We start from the raw sequence: 19,310 nt of genomic DNA, 5'->3' as shown, positions 1-19,310 counted from the left end.
AATAAAGCAGTCTACCCCTTTTCACATGTTGCATTGTCTGCCAGTTAACTTATCGATTATTGTCTTGATTCATCAGTTCATCGTTTTGTCCTTAAATGTCAGAAAATAGTGAAAAATATCAGTTTAAGTTCCCCACAGTCCAAGGTTTTGTCTGCCTGACAGTCCAAAACCCAAAGATATTCAGTTTATCATCATGTTCGATACAGAAAAGCAATAATCATAACCATATTGTTACATATTCCAATGGTACATTACACAAAGAAATACCCGCGTTTAATATAGTTTGTGTCTTTCGGTCAATTAAGTATTGACAGAGACTATTGATCCATTTGCTTTGAATTAAGACAAGAAGAGATTTTTTCTCTACATAAAATAACATTTCCCCCCAAGTTATGATACAAATCAAAAATACTTATTGAAAACTATTTATTTAAACCTTTTAAAAACATTAGGCATAAAATCCTTTACAAAAGGCAAATAAATGCACCTCAACAACATTTAAAAACACTATAAGTGAAATATGAATCTGTTAAAATAGAATGAAATGAAATAGACAAGAAATTTTTTTTTCAAGTGCAGTCATAAGTCATAAGAATTTAATAATGGAAATAAAAATGCAGTATATAAACATCAGAGTTTGATTTAGATTTGGAGGTGGTGAAAGTTTGATGCACATTTAAGAGCAAATAGCCTAGTTTGAGACAAAATATGATCCATTTAAGACATATCATTGTAACATGGTGGTTGATAACCAATTACACACTAATTAATAGAAGAATAACAGGATGTGCAGAAAAAAAAACCCTTGTGATTTGGTTTCAGACATGAGCTCGTCAGTATTGGTAGTAAAGAACAAATCAAATCTTTTGAAGTAGCAATATCAGAATGTAAAAAGATTTCATTAAAAGTAAGTTTCCTGTATTCACATTGTTAGACGGTGTAAAATGCAAGTATTAACATAAAAAAACGACTACTTGTTCACAGAGCTCTTTTAAGAGTGTTTAAATTAGCAGAATGAAGACTTTATATGTGAATCGTGTATATTAAAGGGTGTTTTTTTTATTATTCTTTTTACTTATCTGTTCTTGTAGTTACATTTACAATGTACCCTGTTCTTATAGAGCACCTTTCAGGACGGCGCACCTTCAATCTCGTTGTACTGCTGCGCATTGGAAATAAAGGCATTTTATTCTATTCTATTTATATAAAGACAAATGAATATGTTGCAGGTACTCCGTACTGCAGCAATATCATAGTTTAAAACTGCAGTAAATACTTTACTTTCTCTTTGAAATGTATCAGATTCAAAGTATAGTTTCACCACTATGAATGAATTACACTTGTGGTACAATGTTTGGACAAAAACGAACCCGGAGCTGTGTTGTTGCAGATGTTGTGTTACCTAGGAACTAATGTATCCCGGGCTGCTGTTTAGTCACGGACGGTGTAGTGTAGCACCATTGGTCCCATCTTGCGAGAGAAAGGAGAGCAGAGCGAACCGTCCATATTACAGCTGCTTTGTCAGGTACTAAATTCCTCTTAATGTCATTGTCATCTCATTTAAAACTATGCTGTGATTAAGTATTAACATCTGTGTACATTAACTCACTGATAAAGTATTTATTTGATTTGTATCGGAGGAGTTATTCAGCCTCACAGCTCGCTGCTAACACTGCTGTCGACGGACTGCTAAGGTGCTAGCACTCTGTTAGCAACTAAAGCGTTGCGCATTCAAAATGACACTTCGTATTCTTGGAAGATCCACATAAAAGATTGTTATTTTGTGGCGGCAGAGCTGTTAATCATCCCTATGTGTTATCATCTCGATAATGTTATTATTTAATACTGCCGACATGATTCTTTGTCTTTCCTTCGTTGCCCTGCGTATACATGGAGGATACCTCCGTTTCGTTTATCGCGTCCCGCCTCCGCATCGCACTGATTGGACGCTTTCCGTGTCAGTCATGAGCAGCAGGCCGCTGATTGGCGGCTAACCAGGATGACAACGCCAGTTTTGTTGCTTTATTCCCCTGCCTTCAACATGGCCTTCCGTAGCCACGGTTGTAACTTGGCTAATGTCAGCTCACATGAAGAATGCGTTGTTATTCGGATGTCTTTTGGTTATCCTCTACATTTCATGAATCGAACAGTCGTCCACTTGTTAATTTACGTGAATCTGCGGCGCCAGTCTTCGGGCTAAATGTTAGTAGGATTACTGTAGCTTTCCTCCTGCTGGTGATGTCTTTCGATAGAAAATGGATGGCGTTAAAACTGTCGTCTTCAGCTAGAGATTAGTCACTAAACGAATAATTTTTATTTGCATTGCATGCTTACTCTGACACCTAAAACAACCGTGATGGTGATATAGTTTTAGTTATATAGCTGACCAAGACGTTTGTTCTTTATCTGCCTCAAAGAGAAACCAATAATCATAAGCTTATTTTGTTCCACTTGAGCATTGGAGCTGCTTTGTGTGTGCATATAGCTGTGCTGCTACATGTGACTTCATGTGTTGCCAAATGTAAAGTTATAGTGGGCACTAAAGCCTCTACTCCACCCCTGACTGACACCCTCACTCATCTGTCTGCCAGCACTTTTCACGGTGATGGACCCTCCTGGTGGGGGAGACGAACGGCGGAGGCAGGCAGAGCGTCTTCGAAGGGAGGAGGCATACTATCACTTCATTAATGAACTGAGTGAAGAGGAATACCGCCTAATGAGAGACAGCAACCTGCTGGGCACCCCTGGTGAGGAAGGACACATCTTACATGTATACTTATATTCTCTGTATACAGTGCACTTTACATCACAGTGTATGTTATCCATGATCTGCTACCAGTCTAGGAGCAGGGGTAGCTCCTCTTGACGCACTGCTGCTGACATCATGTAACAACCTGCGCGCCCATTTGTTTAACAGGGGAGGTGACTGCTGAGGAGCTTCGGCAGCGTCTTGACGGAGCAAAGGAGCGTGTGTCATCTCAGCCCCGTACTGAGCAACGCTTGCAGACTGCTGATTCAGTTGAGCAGCAGGGCAGCAGCGGTGAAGGAGAGGAGAGAGGGGCTGGAGGGAGACGAGGAGCAGGTAGGGATATCTCTGTACGGCCTTTCCAAATCTGGCTTGTACTACTTATGATGTCGGATGGTTTGGATTTTAGTTGCTGTTGATTAACCAACAAGCCAAAGAATAATATCAGAATCTCATAATCTGTCTAACAGACCTAAAATCAACATAATGTCTTATCAGTGGACTTTAGAACAGCCAAACAAATTGCAGACAAATGGCTTCATCATGAATTCTGTTAAACAGCTCTTTATACAAGCAACTTACTATTAAAAAGAAAGAACTGCCAGATTATTTTTAATGCATTGTTTAGGACAAATAACCATAAATGTTTTATTTGACTGTTGCATTTGCTTTGGCACGATTTAAACAAGGCTGTAAAATGACTTGATTGGGTCTGGCCTTGAGTAAGATATGACAAAGAGATGATATTGTTGTAAGTAGACACCAAGCAATAGCAATTGTTTTTTTTAAGGGTTTTCCTGTACAAGAGAACAGATATTAGGTAGAATATGTTCACAGTCTTACCCATATGCGTTCTTTACAGGGGGCACAGAGCCCGGAGCAGAAACTTCTAATGGTGACTCATTACTGGAGTGGCTGAACACTTTCAGACGCACAGGTAATGCTACTCGCAGTGGGCAGAGTGGCAACCAGACATGGCGTGCTGTCAGCCGGACCAACCCTAACAGTGGGGAATTCCGATTTAGCCTGGAGATCAACATAAACCATGATCAGCCAGAGCCGGGCGAGCATAATGACACCTCGGAAACTGCAGAGCTGCCAGTAACTGCCCCAAATACAACTTCACCCTCTATACGCACTGCTTCCTCCTTCTCCAACCCTCGACCGTCAACCACACCCAGGCCAGCTCCTTACCCCTCCCCTCGCCCAGCCCTCAGTAGGAGGATTCAAACACGTCGCACACGCAGCAGCACTACCACTCTTTCTATGAGCCCCCCTGCACTTCCTGCTCCGGTGCCCCCCCCTGCTCAGAGGAGAGGTGCCACTTTGCACTCTTTAGTACCGCCTTCCACTGTTACCCCTCCTCTCGATCAGACTACACCTTCGCAACATCAACCTCTGAATGCAGAAGTAGAGCAGGGGCGTGATGATATGACTGTATCTCTAGACTGTCCCCGTGTGTCACCCCAGTCTGGGTCTCAGGCCCCAGCAGCGGGAAACGAATCACGTGGCAGTAGGACTCGATCGCGTGGACGTTCACGCAGGGTTGCAGCAGGAGGTGGGGTTTCATCCCGCTTGTCAAGGCGAAGTCGTTCCCCCTTACACAGAACCCCTGTCCCCAGTACCACTCCACCATCCAGCAGTGGTGTTAGTGGTGTTAGCATCCATACTGTTGAGCCAGGCAGTGGCACAAGCTCTGTTTCCATGGAGACAGGGGAGGCTGTGGCAGAACCTGCAGCTCTAACGGAGCCAGCTATAGAGACAGGAGAACGTGAAAATGAGTCACATATAACAGGAGCAGGAAGTTCAGCAGTGCGCCGGCATCCTACCATCATGTTGGACCTGCAGGTGAGAAGGATTCGACCTGGGGAAAACCGGGACCGGGACAGCATTGCCAGCAGAACACGTTCACGTGCCCGGGTTGCAGAGAATACTGTCACATTTGAAAGTGACAGTGGTGGATTTAGACGCACCATCTCCCGCTCTGAGCGAGCTGGCATCCGCACCTATGTGAGCACTATACGGATTCCCCTGCGGCGCATCAGTGAGACAGGCCTGGGGGAGCCCAACTCCACTGCACTGCGTTCCATCTTGCGTCAGATCATGACCGGATTTGGGGAGCTGAGCTCTCTAATGGAGACAGAGGCTGATTCTGAAACTGTTGCACCTAGCCACATAGATGTTGGTGGTACAAACAGTAGCACCAGCCCAGCCAGTCGTCTACACACAAATGAGAGTGCAGCCAGCCAGGTTGGTTCAGGTGGGGCAGATCAGGAGCGGGTGGGGCTGGTGGGGAGTGAAGAGGACCAGGGTGGCCAGGCCAGGCTAGGAGGAGCAGTTGTGAGCACCACAGAAGGACGGGCCACCAGCAGAGACACTAACAACCTAGTAGAAAACGGTACTCTACCCATCCTGCGGTTGGCGCACTTCTTCTTACTGAATGATGAAGAGGATGACGAACACCCTCGCGGTCTGACCAAAGAACAGATTGACAATCTGGCCACACGTACCTACGGTCAGGCCAGCCTGGAGGGGGAGATGGGCCGCGCATGCAGCGTCTGCATCAACGAGTACGCCCAGGGCAACAAGCTGCGTCGCCTGCCTTGCTCCCACGAATTCCACATCCACTGCATCGATCGCTGGCTCTCCGAAAACAACACCTGCCCCATCTGTAGGCAGCCCATTCTCACAGTGCATCATGACTGACCTATTTGCTCACAAACACAACTATCATGTTCCTGGCTGGCTGAACTGAGCAGACCCAAGTAGGCTTTGCATGTACATAGCGCTTTCATGGTTTTATTTTTTTTTTTGAGAATATCCATTGTGTTGAAGGTTAAGATGGTTGAACCAAAAGTGCAGGAAAAAAAAGAAAGTATAAATGCAGAGAATTAACAAAACTTTATTTTTTTAGACTTTGTTTTCAGCAATTTGTTAATGTTTTATTTTCCTCTTCCTGTGACCTGTTTAGCTGGTCTGTGTCACAAAGCTTCAGAGACTCACATCAATGGATGGCATTAATGCTTAAGGAGCTCCTGTAGCCGCTGCTGACTAGTCTCACTTTAACTCTTTAGTGTCTGATACTATGTGACGTCTCTTTGTCACAACTGGACTTCACAAATCACTTCTAGACTCGATTTGTTCAGTATAAGCTGTAAATACCTCACCACTGCTTGTATTTAAAGGTTTTGAAGTAAGATGTTCCTCAAATGCCATCTATTCAGAATGGAAGCAGGAAACCTTCAGTTTTTTTAAAAAACATTCTCCATTTTAAAGCTTTGGCATCCATTTTAAAGTGTCCCTTTACCATTGGTTATTCTATAGGTCTGTTGGTGGGTTTGTTTGTTTGTTAAGCCCTCTCCATACTTCTGTCCCATATAATTGCAATACAGAATTCATCCATCAAAGTCACCCACTAAAATCAGTCACTTTGAAATCATCAACATTACCCATATGAGCAGCACAATTCAAATGAAATGCAGAAGGCAGGTGATAATCAGGAAGTCAGAGTTGTAATTTAATGAGTTGTGCAATACAGAGAGAAAATACAGTATTGTTTGTTTTTGCTGTTCATTGTTGTTTACATTGTAATGCCTGATTATCATCTCCACTTAAAAACAAAGTCTCCTTAACCCTGAAATCCATGTTTCCTCTTGTTTCTTGTTATGTTTCTGATGTGTATCTGACTGACAGACACCTTCGGACATGTCTCTTGAAGCAGCAGAATGTGGTTAGCTTGATAAATCTGCTGAACAAAAATCTGGTACCCCTTCCAATCTAAAACATGGGAAGTAAGTAATAAAATTTTACTCAATGTTTATTTATCGCAGCTGTCCAGCTAACTCAGAAAACCTGCTTCATGAGACAGGTGTTGGAAAATTGTTGATGTTTTGAGCACCTGCTCCAAAATTACATTGTGTGCTCATGGAAATCTGTTAACAACAAAGCTCTTCATAATTGGATATGTCAAAATGCAACGATTACAGTCCATTTTGGTTCCAGTGCTACACCTGAATAAGCCAGTGTTAGTAATAAGGTGTCCCTGTGTGTCCATCTGATTTGTTTTTTACATGATCTGCACAGATATTGGCATTTCTTGTGTAGCACAGGTGGATTATTAAGGTGAACCACTTAGTCAGTGTGTTGTTATCAGGGTCACTGTGTGCATCAACAGTAACAGTACACAGGAGCTACTACATCTCTGCAGTCAACGTGTCACTTACAAAACTGCAGGAATGATCCAGTATGTAAGAATGTGTGAGAGTGGGGTAAAGTGTGTATGGTTTAACCGTGTGTGCATGTGAGTGTGTGGGTGCTGAAGGAAAGGTCCAGTGTCCGAATGAACCTGGTTCTCAGAAAGCTTCTGTTCAGTGAAGGTCCACCACAGACTTGGAGAGGCGGTTGTGGCCACTCATTTCAGAAGTGAATATTTATTCTGTTCCTATTTAATAAGATGGAAATCAACTTTTGAAACATGAATATGTATTATGTTACAATGTGATGAGAGTAAATAAACCAGTTATGATAAATATGTTACTATGTAATAAAATGAAGACATGGGTTTTCTTCTCTGCTCCTTAACAGTGGAATAAAATGCAGCTTTGTTATGCCTGGAGATGTGGTGTATATGGACATATATGGATACATGTGAGTGTGAGTCACTCTGGGCTGTGGGTAATAACAGAGTACAGTTTGTCTTTGAAAAATCAACACCAACACAGAAAGACTACACCCAGCGTCTCTCTCACAGGGTTCACAGTTGACTACTCCTTTTACTGTTGCACATGTTACTCTGATACTGTTACACACACAACTGTCCTCAGTAAAACAGTGACAGGTAGGAACTGAAATTACTTGTAGGCAATGGGACATGAATAACCAAGTTAAATGTTACACATATACATTAAATAATAGTTCAAATGCTGTAAATGATCAAACAACTGTACATTAGCCTTAATTCTGAAGAAGTCCAAAGTAATTATGTTGAATAGGTAAAGATATAATTTATCACAGTATATTGTACAGCTCAACAAGCAACATAAACTAGTATGGTAAACAGTGGTGGAAATAATCAGATCCTCACCAATAGGCTACAGCAATGAAAAAATACTCTATTACAAGCAGAAGTCCTGTGTGAAAAATCCTACTTAAGTAAAAGTACATAAGTATTGGCAGCAAAAGTAAAAGTAGTGGTTTGGTCCCTCTGACTGATATATTATTATATATGACATAATTAGATTATTAATACTGAAGCATCAGTGTTAGAGCAGCATGTTACTGTTGTAGCTGCTGGAGGTGGAGCTAGTTTGAACTACTTTATATACAGTTAGCTAGTTTAGTCCTGTGGTTCCCAACCGAGGGGTCGGGCCCCTCTAAAGGGTCACCAGATAAATCTGAGGGGTTTTGAGATGATTAATGGGAGAGGAAAGAAGAAAAAACAAAGTTCTGATACACAGTTTTCAGTTGTTGGACTTTTTCACCAATCTTTGATATTTGGTGAAATATTGGATCATTTGAATATTTATTGAAATTAAACCATATGAGAAGTTTAGAGGGAAAAATCAGTATTTGGTGGAGCTGTTAACAACTCATAGACATCTGAAATATGACCCCGACTACACACTGCTTTTTCATCTTTAAGAATTGCATTTTAAAAGCTTGTGATATTATCCATTATGCCAAAGCTTCATCTGAAAAGTAACTGTCAAATAAATGTAGTGGAGTAGAATGCACAATATTTCCCTCTGAAATGTAGTGGAGTGGAAGTATAAAGTAGCATAAAATGAAAATAGTCAAGTAAAGTACAGTTACCTCAAGTACAGTACTTGAGTAAATGTACTTAGCTACTTTCCACCACTGATGGTAAATACATAAAATATATAAATAAATAACCAGAAATGTTTCTATGGTTACAGAGAAGGTTGCGCGCGCGTGTTTACTAACGGCAGATGTCAACGGTTAAGAGCGCCAACGGCGAACAAGCTGTTCTTTATTACACTAAATATTTATCCATATTGTGCCACAATTACGTGTTTGAAACACATCGAGCAAACGAATGGACAGTAGAGAGGTGGGTTATGCTGCAGGAGTGATTTGAAAAGTTTGTATGAACCTTTTGGTAGCTTTGTTTTGCCGTAAAACTGGTTCACTGATAGGGTGAGTGCTAAAAACTATGTGTTATGTTATTAAGTTTTGAAAGAAGAAATTACATATTTTCCCCCTATGGAGAGTTGAATTCAGAAGAAATTTAACGCACTCTTGCTAAATTCAATACACACCGTGTTTCTGCCACTATAGCCTCACTTGTTCTGGTATATACTGGTTATAATGTTGTCTAGCTTTATGTTAGCAAAGTTATAACTGACATTAACTTACTCAGTTTGACTGTTAATGCTCATGCCAGTGTTACACCACGTTTGAGCAGTTATGATTAAATAGGAAAGAATAGTTGTCATTTGTGGCCAGTATTTAACAATTAACGTAACCGGTTACATAGTCTCTCTTTAAATGATTAGCAAAAAATAAACATTTTATTTTCAGTTAGCATGAGTTCAGACTCCCCCAAAACAAATTACTTAATAAAAACGTAAACACTAAAATCTATTTTTCACTAGGATTAGTGATAGTGCTCTTAAATATTGACAAACTGATAGAAGATCAATTCTGAAAACTATTCAGTTTTGGTAACATATCTTTGTATTCTGCGTCCAAAGGCCGGGAGCGCACACGTATCCCATCATCCGATGCGCGTCCCCGTGGCTCAACTAAACGGACCCCAGTCTGTAAAGCCAGAAGGGACGAGATCGGAAGTCTGGCGATTGCCCTTCAAAATCAAGCTTTACCAATATGTATAAATGCTTTTAATTGATGGGCTGTAGCTAACAACTATTTACACCATCTATTAATTTGCCACTTAAGTCAGTGATTAATTATTCGGGTCTATAAATGTTGGAAAACAGTGAAAAAATTACCAAAACGATCTCCTTAAGCCCTAAGTGATGCCTTTAATGTTCAATTTGTAATATCAAAAAAGAGAAGAAGGCAGCAAATCCTCAAAACATTGTTGTTAAACGACTATTTAATTATCAAAATAGTTGCTGATTAATTGTAATGCAATTTTCAGGACAAGTCTCTAGTTTAATGTTACTAAAAATAAACCAACTAGCGTACACATGGTAGTGATGGATGTGAGGCCCTCAGTATAGGCAAATATGTACTTATATAAAGATGTAAATCTAATTATATAACATGTTATCTAAACAAGTAATGTCTGCTATTGATGACATTTATGAAAAAGTATAGGAATACTTTAAATTAAAAGAAACATAGGCAATTTAATTACTTAAATAAGACACATATCTGATTAAATTATCACGCAATTATTTTCATTAGCCTGTAACTGTAATCTAATGTAAACCTGACTCTGTCCACAGCTGCACCACCACACCACGATGAGTATATTTTAACCTACTATATATTGAAGCAGTAACCGGAAGTTGCGTCTAACTTGACGCTGGTTGAAGCGGCTATCTCCCTACAAACATTACCTCCGCTGTGCTGCCGAGACATCATGATCCCCGATCAGCAGCAGCAGCAGCAGCAGTGGCGTCCGCAGCCTGGGCCCGCAGCAGCGTCCCCCTGTGTGTCTGTCGGTGAGCCATGAGCATGCCACCTCTCCGACCTCCTCGTCCCAGCCTGACCGACTCTTGTTTACCAGCGAGATGTATTTCAACCGGAGAGCCAAGAAGATACACAGCGAGGGAGGTAAGCTAAAAAAACAAAAAACAAAACCAAACACCCTATGTAATCTTTCTCACGATCTTGATTCCCTCCCGCCGCTTAATTCGTGACCTGTCAGTTTCTATCAGTGTCATGAATAGGCCTATAATGATCGAGCATATAGCGGCCTGTAGGACATAATCGTGCGGTTATGTGCTTGGCATAATAACGGGGATCAGTATTGTCCGGGACTGCAGCATGCATGTGGAGAGATCTGCTGTACCGGTATTTATCCTTCCTCCTCGCTCAGTTTTTTTTTTTTTTTTTTTTTGGCACCGGTTGGAGACTGCAGGTGCAGCTGCTTCAGGTAGCACCGTCTGCCCTCTATATAGGCTGGTATTTCTATATAGCAATGACCATGATAAGTATATGGATCCTTGCTGTGCTGTAACGAAACGATAACAGCATATTTGCTCTTCATAGGAAGAATGTGAGTCCGTTGTGCGATCGTGTCACTATACTGAATGTACTGTATTTCCTATGGCATCATTATGGTATTATATAATTTTGTTGCAACAGACATTGTGGTATATTGACCTCCTCAATCGCATCATATGGGGATTTTTTTTCGCATGGGTCGATTCGCAAAAACATGTCGATTTCTTGATATGCTTGTAAGATAGCTCATATCTAAATATTTAAATTAATTTTGCGATTCAAATGTCCAAACTCAGCTTCTATAGATCAGTCCAAGAACAGCCTATTACCTCGCCGACTTAAACACCACGTGACCGCATAAAGAGCGCTTTTTATTCCGAGCGCGTCCGGAATTGAATCTCTAAAGCCACGCACATGTGTGTTTTCACATCACTGTATTTATGGCACTCAAGCGTTGGAAAGGGGCTGGTTTAAACAGCTGCACACATGACATGTGTCTTCCGGACCATGTATGGACCAGGGCTGTTTATATTAAATAAACCCTCCATGACAAACTTAATAGTATAGGTTATAGTCACTCTTTCTGGCAGAAAATGGTTCATCCTCTCCATACAGTAGGAATTGGAGGGAGGATGGAGATGTTTAAAGTCAACGTGGGATGTTATGATTTCACACATAGCAAACTGAGTTTGGATTGTCCTGGAAGAGAGGAGCATGTGTTTGGCTCAACCAGTGGGTTTTAATAGTGACTGGCACATATTGTCCGGCTGCTTTGCTGTTGTCTGTGTGTGTGTGTGTGTGTGTGTGTGTGTGTGTGTGTAGCTGCATGCCTCTTGCAGCTTCCAGAAATAGAAAGCAGGGCAAATTGTGAGCAGAGATGAGCGCCAACTGGGCCACACTGTCTTCAGGCCAGAGGTTCCCACATATATTAGTTGTTAAAATATTGGATGTTTTGACACTGGGGCAGCACATTTTTGCCCAATGAAAGGTTAGAGTTAATAAGGGTTCAGGACCAGTTTCATAAATATTTGTATTTTGTGTTTAAATGGGGTATCAGGTGGCCTCAAAAATGAAACATACTTCTGTTTTATTTGGCCAGTATGTGACTTTGACCCTCATGTGGAAGAGGTTTGATTGTGAGATTCGCTACTTAATTCTTGTTTATATCTGACCAGATAATGTGGGACATTTCTTTAATATTAGTGGAGATTATTTTTGTCTCATTGAGTCTAACAGTTGTTTAAGAGTGTCAGTCATTATGTACATGTGCACCCTCCTGGATTCTCCATGGTGTCTGTTCTCTAATCTCTTGGAGCCTGAGCTCTTGATTCTTTGCTCCAATTAGCGAGCTGCTTCATCCCTGGTGATGACGTCTGCAGCCTCCAATCTGTCACATTTACTTACACATACACACATTCACACACAGAATCATATCATATCTTTTGTTTGTATTTATGAAGTGGGTGACATAAACTCTGACCATGTTTCTAATACCACCTTTTATGCATAACTACTCACAGGCACATAAAGCACTTCTGACATTGGTTGAGAAAACACATTATACTGTAGAAAAAAAGTATTTTTGTGTTATGATAAGCTAAACGAGCTGTAATCAAGATGTCTTATGGTTTTTGAAGATTGTCTAAGGCAGTTCACATTTTACCGTATGGATTTGTATTCAAATGTAAGGACACATGTTGTGTTGGCGGGTCTTTTTAATGTGAGTCATGCAGCTCAGCAAACTGTCAACAATATGTCTGTTTTCAAACGATAAAGACTGGTAGCCGTGGCTGCCCAACTGCTGAAGATGCCATTTGGGAGATAAGGGAGGCCTAATAAATTGCAGCAGTGAGGTATTTACATGAGCTGAACACAAGGGGGCACTCATGGGCAAGCTACAAAAGTTTTAGCCAAGTCCATTTCTGTGTAAACCCTTCAGACCCACATTTTCTTATGCAGGCATGAATCTCATCTCACTACAGAATGCTTCCCATGACAGGCACATACAAACACATTTACAGTGCAGTTACTGACACATAGATGTGTTGTGTGCGGTATGTGTATATTGACTTGTTGTCTTGTGTGTGTTGTTTTCTCCCGCCGCGGCCTCTGTCGCCCACAGAGCAGTTAGTGTTGACCACCATTAGGCAGGAGGCTTCTGAACTGCAGGACCCAGGCGCTACCATGCGCGCCCGCCTCACAGACAGGTTTGACAAAAGTGAGTTTGCTCGAATTAGACTGGATGACGCCCCGTTTGTTTCTGGAGTCCCAAGGTGCATGTGGCCATGTGCAACAGCTAGGAGCAGCTGTCTGCCAACCTCCGGCCCTCAAGAGCTACAATGTGTAGTTACCAAGTGTCTCTGGATCTTGTCTGAAAAGGTTAAGACATGATATTACTGCTGCTGACCCTGAATATTCTGTAGCTCCTTGGGGCCTGGAGTGATGAATGCTAAACAGGAATTAACCCTTTCACTGCATGTGCTTGTAGGTAGTGGGGTGACCACTCATGTCAGACCGTGCTGACGAAGACAGATCGCTATGCACTGGGGCAAATCGTTCAATATGAAAATATATGCATGCTGTAGAACACACAACACATGCATCTATGGACATGGCATGCCTGGAAAGCACATGCACATGAACACTGCTGCATGCATGTACAATATATGACTGCTGGGTGTAGAGTTTGGGCAGGGGAGTACCTGCATGTAGGGGCTTTGCATGTATTCCGGCATTAAAAGTTGTATGTTCACCTGCGCGTGTGAGAGAGTGTGTGTATAATACACTATCAATGTGTGTGTGCATGTGTATATGTGCATATGCATACACTAGCGAAATGTGTGTTCATGTGCGTGTAGCAGACTCACCTGTAGGATTATCAGAGTATGGATTAGCAGTAGGTGAAGTTGCAGAGCAGACACAGATGGGATTATCATGCTTGCTCACTTGGCCTGTAAGAGGCTTTCTTGCCTTACCTCCTACTCCGTTACGGTGGCAAATGGACCCACTGGGAACACTAGCAGCCTGGTCAACCAGGACCTGCACATAGGACCTCCAGGTCACCTAGGAGACCCGGACAGCCATGGGACGTAGGGGTCAACCAGGCAGACGACGTTCTGTTGGTAATACTTTCCTGATCACACAGTGGGATTGTGGACTGGACAGAGACAAATGGGGCAAGATAATTTGTGTTTTAGTGATCTAACTAAGTCTAAGTTTTTGAAATCAGCGAGGTGATTGTGGTTTAGTGTGTAGCTCAAGAACACTTTGACAGGGCCTGTGGCTGCTGGAGGATTAAAACCTGAGACCTTGCTGTTACAGGCAATGACTTGAACAACTTTAACGCCATGTTGCCAAAGACAGGAAGACAAAATATGCCGGTATAACATATTAATCTGATTTGTGCATGCACATTCAGCAGACCATGTGTAATTGCATCTAAATGGTTTTGACAGTTTTTCAGATAATAAAACAGGGAATAGTGGAATATCTGTTCTGCCTTGTGGGGGCGGGAGTACTTTGACTGCTGGAGATAATTGTAGCTATTCTACTATAAATGCTATTATGATTCATAGCTGTTTCCTTTCTGGCTCATTACATTTCTGAATTGGTTGTTTGGAAGATAGTGCATCTCTATTAGGCACGATTCAGAAGTTACGTTTGTGCCATTTCAAACACAATTCTGGAAGTCGTGCTAATTGACAGAGCCGCCAAGGGAGACGCCGCGATAGTGGCTGACATGTGAATTGTCCCTTGAGTGAAGGCTTGGGCTCAGCACCAAGGCAGAGTGTCTGGTGAAATATGCTCTAGCATACTAGAAAATGTAGATGAATTATGCAGCCTGTCTCGTTGCATTATTCAGTAGCCTAGCCTGCTTTCTAACAGTGAAAGTTTGGCATCAAGCCAGGGCACCTTGGGTTCAACCCAAAACACAACTGGTGTACACTATTAAGATATGATGAAGCATGACGTGTGACATCCTCTTCAAATTACATCTATGATGGATTTAATTGTATGCATTTTGAGACTACATTACCCATGCCCTGCTCATAGGAATGGGTTGTTTCATCTGCTTGCTATGTAAAATGTTTGTTTTAATACTGTAGACTACTAATGATATTAAACTATTAGACTATTAATCTTCTCTACATAATGGAAACAAGATTGCTCGTTGATTAATGCATAGGATTGTTTTTAAGCCTCAGCAACTAAATGGGTGGCCAGCAGTATCTGCTAGCAGGGTGTTTGTTGAAGGGGGATCAGTCTAGTCTTACCTGTTCTGGCTGCAGGTTATCAGACCTATGGTACCTGTCCGGCTAGTCTGGGTGCTTCATGTGTAATTTACCTGGCTGTGCTCTGCCCGGGTTTGCTGCTGACTCATCACTGGCGCATCAGTAATGAGTTACGGAGGTGACTGCAGCTCTACTCCATCAGAGATGAGTAACCGAGGCATTGATCTGCTCAGAGATGAATCAGAGCCGAAGTGGGCTGCTGAGAAAGCCATTATTGATCTGTTTGGAAAGGTAAAGAGTAAAGGGGTTAAAAAGTAGAGATGTGGGGGGAATGAGGGGCACAATAAATAGTTCAACAAAAACAAATGAACACAAGGTATAGAAAATATATAGAAAATAGGGTTGCTTGGTGACAGGAAAAAAGATGTAGTTAATGTGCTTTGCCCCTCTCTACCTTTGACCTAGTGTCATCCTTTATCATTTCTTTACAATCACCCACTATCTTGACTGACCCCAGTGACATTTGCAATGTGGAGTCAGTGCTGAGTTGTGACACATATAGCTCTAATGGGTGCAGAGGTAACAGCCTGGTAACAGATAGAGAGATGAGGGATAGGCTGCTTTATTATCATTTTGCTTGGACAGACTTTGACCCTTGCTCTCTGCCTTGTGCAGACACGTGCCTGTGTGGTGTGGAATAGCACTATGCTAAGGTTGGAGTTTTTAACAGTTTCCTTGAAGAAGCAGGCTTCTTTTGTAAGGAGAGAATGGGAATTAAATATATTACCACAGAAAAAAATAAATATTGTCCTCTAATTTATGGAAAATACCTCCCGCTTTGCTCTCATTTTGCCTGGGAGTGCAATGTTTGTAGCTGTTTCTTGTAAACACACAGGCCTTAATGACTCTTTCAATGGAAAAGTTGACAGCACATCCAGTATTATGGTTGACTGGCTGACATCTTGGTCATTTTACAATTCATTGCCTTCTTAAGAACAAGAAGCAGTGGAGTGGAGTGGAATATAATGATATTGAATTAATTTTGGTTATTGATGAGGGGAGAGAGTGATCCTGTTATTTATTCTATTGTTGTAGTGCTGCGGAATTAGAGTTTCGGGACTGTGGAAACTCAATCTGCGAAACCCTGCCACTACTTTTTCATGTCTAAATTATAAATGCAATTAGCCTGTTGTTGTTTTTCACTTACAGACATAGCCTCAGACAGACATGCATAATGCACAGATCCAAAAATTAGAATTACAATAATACATTTTAGGAGAAATAAGTGCTTGTGGAATTATTATAAAGCTAATATCGGAATATTTAGTGATATTAGCTCACTGTAAATGAACAATTGAGCTCTAAATTTACACTACAAGGTCTTTTGGGAATAATATAAGAATATTATCAAAAATATTGTCAGGATTTTTTGAGTGGCTGACCAGATAAATGTATTCTAGATAATATTCTTATTTGCTGGAGATACAGCATGGCGCATCTACACTAAACAAACTAACCAGAAAGATGAGCAGAAACCTGTGTGGAGTGGTCACTGTTGCACAGGCATCGCAGCGGAGGGGAAGCGACATAAAGTGATCTCCTGACGGATGGCTCTTGTCTCGGGGATGTCATTTGACCCATCTGTGCTTGACCGTAAGACCCCAAGGCGATATCAGGCTTCTGGCCCTTTAAAAGCGGAGCCCCGGCTTTCCCCCTCCGCTGCACTGAAGGAGCTCCATATGGCTTCCTCTCGTTGTCTCGGCTGGTAGTAGTGAGCAGCTCAGCATCAAATTGGAGGGAGGAGATAGTCCAAATCGCGCCGGAAAAAGGCTTCCCGAGGCGGCAGGTGGCCAGATGACACGGCGGCGGAGCTTGGGGGTCCAGTATCTTTCACAAGGGCCGGGAGCTTCCTCTTCAGCAACGCCGAAGGAGGAGAGAGTAGGCACGGGCGTGCTGCTGCATCAGTCCTCGCCTAGGTCTGCCGTTGTTGTACCAGCTGAGTAAACTGTGGCGTCCAGACCCGTTTGCGCGTCTCTCACTTCCCACAATGGCCATGTCGCGCCAGACATACTCACTCGTTATTAGGCGCAGTGGAGGATGAAAATTGTCCTGCTCCTGGAGCTCATGCGTGGGTGAATGAGAGGAGATCACGACGCTTTAAAATGGTTGGAGATGACAAAGCCGGTCGGGCGGGGAAGCAGAAAGTCTGCAGGAGGAGAAGCGTGTTGCATCCTCTTCTGTCACTTTTTTGGGGGTGGGGGGTGGGGGTCATTTGTGCATGTAGTCTAATAACAAGCGTGATGTGCGCCGGCTCTTCTCTGTTGCATATGGAGTTGACGTGCTGATAAAACAGGCAAACCCTGCGTGTTTGTTCGCCATTGTGCATCCCTCAGCACATCCATTATACGCGGGGGGGTCCCGTGGGCGTCGCGAAACGCGCGTGTGTGCATTGACGGTACCTGCATAATAATACTGAAAGACAAGGGGAGGAGGGGGGTGTTTATAACGGAAAACGTCATTGAATCGACCCCATCGGCTCCAGCATACATCAGCATACAGTAACCTCTAGTACTAATTGGTCGCCTTCGCTTTTGAACTGTAAACCTCGTCTCCAGTCTATGTCTGTCTCTCTCTCTCCCTCTCTCTTGCTTTCTCTCTCTATCTCTGTCTCTCACTCGCACTCACTCAGCCTCGCCTCTCTCCCATCAATCCAACGGTGCAGGACCTGCTTGCTCGTCCGCCGGTTACCGCAAGGCAGATGATGAGATGTCCGGGACCACTTCCCAGGCGGATCCCATAGACGCCACGGCGCGGATTGTGCTGCTCAACCGGCCACAGAATACCAAGTTCTGCGACAACCATGTCAGGTAGGTGCCACTTCTTATGATGTATGTTGTGTTGCTTATGCACTGACTTTTTCCACACACTGGAAGTCAGAGCTGAGCAGAGAGGTTATGTAGATCAAAGATAATTAAATGCTTTAGTTAAATGTTGTTCTGAAGTTTTAAACAATGTTAAACAAACTGCAGCCAAGAAAATTACGCCGCACCAGACTTATGAAATCCACGGTCAGCTTATTTGATACTTTTTTGTGTTTAATCAAAGGTTGATAAACCCGACCTGACCATGTTTAATTATAAGACAAATGTATTTTTTGGGCTGCAGCCTTTTCCAGGGAGGTCAGAATTCAGGGTCAGCTTGTCAGGATTCTAAAGGACACTTGTGCACCAAAAAGCAGAGTCGATATTTGCTCACAGGGGCTTTACACCCATGTTGTCAGGACAGCCTGTTACAGCCTGTTTGTATGTTTTTCTACCTGGCATGCCATGTCTGCTGAGTAGACTCTGGACTATTCAGGTTTTGTTTTGTTTTGTTTCCCTCGTAAATATTTCCCGTCTTTTAGTTTTGCCTTAAATAATATTATAATAGTAAATAATAATAGTAAACTAAAAGAACCTCAAAGGAAAACCTTTTTAGTTCTTTAGGGTCTACAATTCACAGGTGATAAGCCGTTAATAACTCACTTATTAAGTGATCATTTGCAGCTCTGCCAAGGCTGACTTATGTCACTGCCTCAAGTCCACGAGGGAATCTCAGTTGAAAATTACTTAGCTTAACAACTTAACATGCTTGTGTTACTTAATCAATATATACTCATGAATGTTTAAGACTGTCCATGAAAGTAAAGTAACTACATTCCCATGTGTTTACATAAAATACAGAGAGCGCCTTAGCTGTGTCTATCCGATCATAGGTGTATTCTGTGTTTGTGTTGTTAGAGAAACTGTGAGGGATATTTGTAAAATGAGTGGATGGTGTTTTCATCTGCTTGACAGCCTAGGATTTCACTGAGGATAAAAGCTGTCTGATCTAATTTCTCAGACCCAGGTCAAAGGCTGTAGGTGTGATTCTCTTAGTCATGACATTATGCGGTCTGAGCAGCTCAGGCACGAAGACTACAAATCTAGGACCACAGTCTAATTTGCACACTTTACAAGAGTATCATTATTTCATATGTTGTGCTGCTGTGTTGTAGTGGCCCCTGACCCCTTGATCCAGCAGCAAACATATAAGTGAATATTCTGCTCGTATGTACTTTTCTGTCATAGGCAGGGTCATGGGCAGGGCGATATGGCATGTGCAGTGGAGAACCTCTTTTATCACCATCATCCCAT

The 19,310-nt window shown here is 42.3% G+C and overlaps 2 protein-coding genes across 13 annotated transcripts in view; both read left to right on the top strand.

The window, feature by feature from the left end:
- Positions 1 to 1,427: 1,427 nt before the first annotated feature.
- On the top strand, positions 1,428 to 7,361 carry rnf6 (ring finger protein (C3H2C3 type) 6). Of its 2 annotated transcripts, none has more exons than XM_044339645.1 (4): positions 1,428 to 1,525; positions 2,592 to 2,747; positions 2,918 to 3,082; positions 3,609 to 7,361. In XM_044339645.1, exons 2-4 carry the CDS (start codon positions 2,606 to 2,608, stop codon positions 5,450 to 5,452), a joined length of 2,151 nt encoding a protein of 716 aa, XP_044195580.1. In that variant the 5' UTR covers positions 1,428 to 1,525; positions 2,592 to 2,605; the 3' UTR covers positions 5,453 to 7,361. The 2 variants fall into 2 exon arrangements, with proteins under 2 accessions (XP_044195580.1, XP_044195581.1); XM_044339646.1 differs by lacking the exon at positions 1,428 to 1,525 and adding an exon at positions 1,900 to 2,202.
- Positions 7,362 to 8,663: 1,302 nt separating this feature from the next.
- The window catches only part of atp8a2 (ATPase phospholipid transporting 8A2), a 51,047-nt gene continuing 40,400 nt past the window's right edge, over positions 8,664 to 19,310 (top strand). For 2 of the 11 annotated variants that reach the window (XR_006399757.1, XM_044339624.1), the window contains exons 1-2: positions 11,944 to 13,121; positions 17,858 to 18,002. Coding sequence is in view for 10 of the 11 variants with exons in the window: in XM_044339624.1 (XP_044195559.1) it covers positions 12,944 to 13,121; positions 17,858 to 18,002 (323 nt within the window). In the remaining variant the exon portion in view is untranslated. Of the gene's footprint in view, positions 10,511 to 11,943; positions 13,122 to 17,010; positions 17,112 to 17,824; positions 18,003 to 19,310 lie in introns of those variants that run through there. The other 9 variants (XM_044339619.1, XM_044339618.1, XM_044339617.1 and 6 more) reach the window with 7 other exon arrangements.

The sequence above is a fragment of the Thunnus albacares genome, chromosome 21, assembly GCF_914725855.1.
Source record: "Thunnus albacares chromosome 21, fThuAlb1.1, whole genome shotgun sequence".
Taxonomy (NCBI): domain Eukaryota; kingdom Metazoa; phylum Chordata; class Actinopteri; order Scombriformes; family Scombridae; genus Thunnus; species Thunnus albacares.
This window is presented reverse-complemented; position numbering and strand designations above follow the sequence as displayed.

What these genes read in the sequence shown, in the direction of transcription:
- rnf6 (XM_044339645.1), top strand. Translation starts at nt 2,606, where the DNA reads ATGGACCCTCCTGGTGGGGGAGACGAACGGCGGAGGCAGGCAGAGCGT. An exon ending in CAACCTGCTGGGCACCCCTG is followed by an intron (nt 2,748 to 2,917) that starts GTGAGGAAGGAC and finishes TTTGTTTAACAG; the next exon opens with GGGAGGTGACTGCTGAGGAG. An exon ending in TGGAGGGAGACGAGGAGCAG is followed by an intron (nt 3,083 to 3,608) that starts GTAGGGATATCT and finishes CGTTCTTTACAG; the next exon opens with GGGGCACAGAGCCCGGAGCA.